General features: G+C 47.1%; 1 protein-coding gene across 2 annotated transcripts in view; it reads left to right on the plus strand.

The window, feature by feature from the left end:
- Positions 1–5,533: 5,533 nt before the first annotated feature.
- The window catches only part of LOC103618880 (potassium channel subfamily K member 16), a 13,634-nt gene continuing 11,966 nt past the window's right edge, over positions 5,534–7,201 (plus strand). The window contains exon 1 of one of the 2 annotated variants that reach the window (XM_017738934.1): positions 5,534–5,877. In XM_017738934.1, coding sequence (XP_017594423.1) covers positions 5,683–5,877 — 195 coding nt within the window. In that variant the 5' untranslated portion in view covers positions 5,534–5,682. The remainder of the gene's footprint in view (positions 5,878–7,201) is intronic. The other variant, XM_008637344.2, reaches the window with a different exon arrangement.

Below are 7,201 nucleotides of genomic sequence, written 5' to 3' on the forward strand. Positions count from 1 at the left end.
AGGCTCTCCCGTGAGGGGCTGTCCCTGCCCTGTGCAGCCGGAGAACCCTCCCCCGGGTGCAGCGTTTCTGCCCCAGCCCTTGTCCCCAGCCCAGCCTCCCCACCACGTGTGCACTCACCGCTTGCCCAAGCAATACAGGGCCAGCGTTACCTGCTGGGGCCTTTGGTAGCTGCCCCCATTGTGACACATTGCCCGTGATGTCACAGGTGTCAGCACATCACAGCCAAGTGAGCCTTGCCTTTCGTCCCCCCCCCCACTCAGCCACTCAGCGTGGCCTGAAGCAAGCAAACAAAAACCAGATACCCACAAAGAGCAGACCAAACTGCGGGTCACGTAGGGGAAGGACTACAGGTGTCGTTTCTGTGAGAACCTTCCAGAAGGGTTATAGCTGCAGCTTGAGAAGCTCTTCTGCTGACACAATTTGCAGTGGAGTTCAAGATCTGACTGTGTTGGGTCCATGTATGTGGTACCTCAAAAGGGCCTCTGTACCTTCACTATTGTTTAGGAGTATCCACCCATCCATGACTCCCTGGGGAGCAGGTGCCACATTCCTGAGCACACAGGACATGGAGAAGACACTGCTTTATCAGCACTGGAAATTGTTGCTGACCCTTCTTCAACAGCAAAAGCTCACTCTGGGCGTCAGATCCGAAGATGAAGAGGCCGTGGCAAGGAGCCTGGAACTAGAGACTCCTGTTACCACGTGGACACCGAATGCCCTCCCTTTCTGAGAGAGTCCAATCCCTCTGGGAGCTTCACCCTGTGCAAAGTGGCCAATAAATGGCATCTTGATCAAATGCTTTGTCTGTTGGGTGTCTGTGCCTCACTTTGGTGGGGAATGCAGGCATCAGTACTCACTGCTTGTGGTCGGTTGACCTTGGCTAGACAGAGAGAGAAAATAAGGACCAAAGACTTGTGGGTTGAGACAAGAACAAAAAGATTGCTCAGGCTCATCTTGGTGAAACATATTTTATTTTCCACCAATCAAATCAGAGTGGGATAATGAAAAATAAAGCCAAACCTTAAAATATCTTTACCACACCTCTCCCTTCTTCCTGGGCTCAGCTGATGACTCTTGCCAATGCTGTTGGCCAGGACACACAGCACTTGGATAGTTCTCCATGCTGGGTTGCCTGACACAGCAACCCTTACCTCCTGAACACCAGAACTCTTATCTCAGCTGTCTACCAAAGGCAAGTGACCAACCTCAGAATTTTCTTCACTCATGGATGTCAGCCCATTTCCTTGACAGCTGATAGCTATCCACAGGAATTTGGCTTTGTAGACCTGAAATAACAAACTAGGAAGTGTGAGGGTCTCTGTTGAATCCAGCTTTAGCCTAAGTGTTTAATAATCTGGCATAAGATCACAGCATAAAAACCAAAATGACCCACGTTTGAAGACTGAATATTCTGACCAGTTATGAGGAATAGATATTTATAGGAGAACTGTAAGAAAGTGTAAAAAATACAGATCATTTAATGGTTTTAGCCCTAAGCACAACAGGAAGTACAACCACAATCATATGGTAACTAATTCCCACAGAAACTGATAATATTTTCCATTAAACTGGAATTTATTTCAGGCTATGATCTGCTTAAGGACACAGAATGCATGATGCTGCAGCAAGATGCCATATGTAGAAAAAGGAAATGACTGAACTGTGGGTATGACTGGAGTGTGGAGGAGGAAAAGCAGGACTCAGTGTAAGAAAACCCTGTCCCACCACATCGTGTCACAGGCAGGAAATGCTCCCTGCCCTCAATTTCCACTGGATCTCAGTATGTGGGTTTCCCTGCGATGGACGGGGTAAATAATGCAGCTGGAAGAAGTCAGCATGGCTCCTCCTTCCCTGGTCCCTTAACTGCGTCATGGATCTCTCCTAGCTCAGGAACAAAAAGTAATAATAAACTGCCTTACCAGACACCACCTCCATGTCTGCCAAGGCCATGACCAACCCACCTGAGCTTCCCTTCTATCCTCCATGGCCCAGGATCCACCTCCAGCCCAAAGGGCTGTCAGTCCTTGTTCCAGTGGCACTGCAGGTTGCCCATTCCAGCCTGCCCAGCCCAGCCATGCATCCCAGCAAGCCAAGCCCAGCAGCAGAGCAACATCCCTGCCTGGCCTGGGCCCCACAGCCCTGCCTGGCTGAACGGCAGGATGACTTCCCAACTTGAACTCCTCCTGTCTCGTCCCTATGAAAATGCTCCATGAACACTCTGCAGGGCTGGCTGAAACTGCTGAGAGCCTCCAGATCCCTGGATGGGGGTGGTGGGACAGACAGATCACGGTGTTAGCGCACCCAGCTCCCTGCTCCCGGGCCCTGAGGGAGCTGCCAGCCCTCACTGCACCTGGGCACAAGGTTTGCAGTGCCATGATAGCCACGTTCTGCCATCACCCTTGCCAGGAAACTACACCCCAACTCACCACAGCCGTGGGCAGCCCAGTGGATCTTGTTGCTGTCACTACAAGCCACAGGTTAGGTGGCAGTGGGGCAGTCCTGAAGGAACTGGACCAGCAGAAGTCCTGTCAATTTTTGGGTTGTGGAGAAGCGTTCCACTTGGTAGCTGGATCTGTTGGTTTTCCACAACTGAAAGCTACAGTGTTGAGGCCTCGCTTCCATTTCTTCAGCTCCTTCTTGAGAAACAAATGCCATTGAATAGATCTGTCAGACCATATGGCCCAAGATATTGGGGAGCACGAGAGAAGAGCTGATGCCAGCAGTAATTTGTTTTGATTAGCAAGAAGGGTTCTGTTACCTTGCCTGGCAGTGTTCAAGGCCAGGTTGGATGAGGCCCTGAGCATGGCCCCTCCTGATGCAGTGGCTTCCCTGCCCATAGCAGGGGGGTTGGAAGCAGATGATTTTTAAGGTCCTTTCCAACCCAAACCATTCTATGACTTCTTTGATTTCTATGACAACTTGCACCTAGATGGGATGTATTCATGATCTCCCAATGTATAAAGGTAATGGCTGCTGGTTCACCAGAAACAGTGTCCCCATTTACCTTCCAAACCATCTAGACAGGTCATCACTGATTCTGAAGCAGGTGTGATGTGCCAGCATCAGCCCTTGGATGAGGGTGTTGTACCTACAGCAGCTCGCAGCACTTGGGAAGTGCTCAGTTTTCATAACTGGGGGGAATGGTGTCAAGCTAACCCAGTACCCAGACCCCTGTGGGGGGAAACTGAGTTAATAATGGTGCTTTGCCTCCAGCCGCTGACACTCAGTGACTATAACAGGCAGTACAGCTCTAGCAACCTCCACCAAGAACATGTTTTGCAGTTTTTAATCTAGGCAAAATGAGGAGAGGACAACAGTCACTGCTAATGGAAAATACCTTTATGAGGAATGGCTTCAAGTAAAGCATTTCACTGAGTGAATTCCCCCTTCCTTTCTTCCTCAAAGCAACTTATTTGCAAACATCCCAGAAGTGAAATGTGCTTTCTCTTCGTTGTTCCCTGTGGAAGTGTCAACCCAAGTACGAACAAGATGCTGTGTGGTGGGATGCTCCTCTCACATACAAACAATCTGTAGCAGTTAATAAAGGTTATTAAAGATTCTTAGTATGAAAAAACAGACTGAGAAAAGTTTGATGTGTATTCCCTGTTCCAGAGCTAGAGAAAAAACCAAAGTCACTAATTTACCTTGCAATCAAAGGCTTCTGGAGATGCAGGCATGAATAGCAAACCAGCTATCTTGGAGAGGTGCTTAGGGGGAAACCCAACTTAGTATATATATACAGCTTGGAGGAGATAGCATAAGAAAAATGAGGTTTCTTGGCATCTTACCCACTCAGTCAAACCACTGCAGCTGCCATCAATATCGAAATTCTCATGATATTCCATGAGTTTCATGTTTTTTCCATTTGTTTTCCCCTCAGATGAACTGAGGAAATAATCCACTTGTATTATCTTCACATCTGTTGTGAATGGTGAAGACATGCTGCATTTGTACATGTAAAGGGATTGCTCTTATCTTTTGGGACTGGGAGACTGAGAGACACAAAAGGATGGAGCCATAGTTGCCTTTATTTTATAGAAATAATTTAAATTCAAGGAATAAGAACACCTTTGACTTGTAGCTTCAAAAGAAGTTAAAGGAAACACGACACATCCTGTTTCTACAAACCCTTTTCCAGTAACCCTACGGAAAATCTTTAAACATGTAAGGGTATTTGAAGCTGCTTACCTTCATTCATAGTCTTCCTGTTTTCCTCTAAGGTCAAACAGATTTATATGTGAAAGGACAACCTGCACTTGACAGAGTGAAGCCACGTGCTGCATCTTGTTTACACCAGTTCTGCAAAACTAATCCCAGAGTCTCTGCCTTTTCTTGGTATTTTCAAACTCAATAAAAACACAAAGACTTGAAGAGCAGAATAGGTGTTATATTTTAAATGCTTCTTCAAAGGGTGATTTGCTTCAATGTTTTTACATTATTAAAGTAGGGCACCTGCTGAAATACAAAAGAAATTACACACAAAGCAAATGAAAATGCTGGAAAATGTAAAGTCAAGAAAGTTAATGAATATTAACAATGTCCATGGTGCAGCTGTCAGACCTGTCTGCTGTCTGTTCCAAAATCAACGTCTTCATTCAAGGGCTTCCTGCCCCCACCCTACAAATTCTTCTCAGTGGCACCCAAATTCTCCTTGAAACTGATGGGAACAGGCTCTGACAATTACATAAGTGACTTCTGGATGCATGAGAACCATCCTTCTGAAATCAGCAGATGCTACATTGCTGTAGGTAATGGAGAATCACAGTCACTTCGGTTGGAAAAGACCCTTAAGATCATTGAGTCCAACCATTAACCCAGCACTGCCAAGCCCACCACTAACCCATGTCCCTAAGCACCAGGTCTGATAGTCTTAGAGGTCTTTTCCAACCAAAACAATTCTATGATTTTATGACTCCACGGATCTGATGGCAGAGCCACTTTTTTATCCATCTAACTGTGCACCCGGTACCAGTGTAGTGTATTCTCTTGGATGCACTGCACAGGAATTGTTGGCAGAAGAACCTGTTCAGATTTGTCACATTTGCAACCCACAGCCATTTGCCTGTGTGTCCAAGGTTTTACTCTGAGTGTTGAGACTCTGCAGGGCTGCATGACCCTGCCCTGTGCTGCAAGTGGGCAAGCAAAGTCCAAAAGAACAGGCCAGCTGCATTTCCCTGAGGCTGCCCCCGAACACAGGGCAAGAAGGAGCTCCTGGGATCAGAGCCTTGTCCAGTTCTTGGACTCAGCAGGAGACGCAGGAGGGCAAACAATGTTTTTTCAAGCAAACTTCACTGAGGACCCCTTACAGACTATTCTCACCTGTCCCCAGAGCCTTTTGATGGCCACCTGCCAGCTCCTCAAATCCTGACCCACTTTTTCTGAGAACTCAGTGAGGGAGAGTTTCACAGACAAGAGGAAATCCCTAAACAACTTGCAGCCCATAGAGTGGAAAGTTTTTTCTTGGCGGGGGGGGGAGCTTGGGTTTGTTGTGGTGTTGTTTTTTTTTCCCCCAACTTCCCAATGAATGCATCTGGCAGCTCGCTGTCCCTGCCAGTGCAGGATTCCAGCGGAAACCAGAGCTGGGAGGGCTCTTCCTGCCCGGGGGAGGCTTCCAAAGAGTGTGAGGGATTTACAGTCGTCACCTTTCGCTCCCCATCCCCTGCTGTGTCGCACTGAAGGCCATGTGCAGTGGCAAGCTGCAGACAGCTTTGCTGGTGGCCAGCTACTTTGTCTACCTGCTGGTGGGTGCTGCCGTGTTCCAGGCACTGGAGAGGACCGCCGAGAAGCAGGAGAAAATGGCAGCTGCCCAGATGAAGGAGGCTTTTCTGCAGAACTTCACGCAGCTCACGGTGGCAGAGATGGAGCAGTTCATGAAGGTAAGTGGAGCCCTGTGGAAATCCTTTCTCCCTCCTGTTTCCCCATCAGATGTTGTTTCCTACACAGGTAACTCTCACTGCTTTCCTTCTGATTGTGGTCACTTGGATGCTTCCAGCAAACCCCTCTCTAGTCTGAGCAGGCAGCTCACTCTGATGGTAAATACCGCTTGTGTAGCTGGACAAAACCTTGTGTGTGTTAGCTATTAAGAATCCCCATCCCACAATATCCTGTTTTTTTGGGGTCTTGCCTCCCATTGATTCTGCTTTCAGTGGAGCTGTGCTCATAAACAATGGGTAGCATGGCAAGAAAAATGAGGCTGTCTGAAATGAATAGGTGTGGCTACCCCTTACAACAGTCACAGCACAAAGGAACAGTAAGGAAAGGTCTGTATGGAAAAAAAAACCAACAAAAAACCCTCCAAATAACTACAAGGAGGGTGGCATGATCAGAGTTTAGTTTTTGAGGATGCTGCAGAAGTGAAACAGGTAGCCCGGCCAGGGGAAAATGTTTCTGATCATGGCACGGGAAGATGAAGATGAAGATGAATATGGCTGTCTCTTCAACTTGGGTATTTCATAGCTCTATCTGCTATAATGCAGGAGAAAATGAGGAGTGCAAGCCTTGCTGGAAGCATTTCCTCGTGGAAAACTAATGGAGCTCGCAATGGGCCAGTTCACAGGATAAGGAAATGCGGGGGAGAACTGGTGTTTCTAATAGCACAACCAGCAATTCAGCCCTTCAGCCCCTGCTTCACCCATGAATGCATCCTCTTCACCTTGGTTGTTTTTTATGGGTAGGAGAGAAGGTAAAAAAGAAAGATGAGCTTCTAAGACAAATCTTTGTGCAATAGCTGTGGAAATGATTTTTGTTAGCCTTGATTTTCTGAGACAACAGCAAAAAACATAGTTAGGGAAGAAGCTGGGAGGAAGACTTTGCTGGTGCAATTTATTCCAGCACATGTCCTGCTTCTGGCAGGGCTCTGTCCTGGATTTTATCTCAGCTGTTTCTGTACAAAACAGCCTGCCTTCCAGATGTCCAGTCCAATGTTCTCTGTTTGCTGAAGACAGGGACAACTGGATACTGTTTGCTTTATAAATTTCCTTTTAACTTAAAAAAAAAAAAAGAGATAAAAAAATAACGGGACTTAGAATTAAAACCAAGGAAGAGTCTGAAAATGCATAAAGTGATAAATGATAGCATTGAAGAAGTGTGGAAGAAACATCTACTCAAGCCTTGCGTGGCAGGGCAACCCAAGCCATCAACCCAAACCATCTCTGACAGATGTTCCTCCAACCTCCTCTCAAAGGCACCTTTGTGAATGCG

The sequence above is a fragment of the Corvus brachyrhynchos genome, unplaced genomic scaffold (assembly GCF_000691975.1).
Source record: "Corvus brachyrhynchos isolate BGI_N302 unplaced genomic scaffold, ASM69197v1 scaffold245, whole genome shotgun sequence".
Lineage (NCBI taxonomy): Eukaryota > Metazoa > Chordata > Aves > Passeriformes > Corvidae > Corvus > Corvus brachyrhynchos.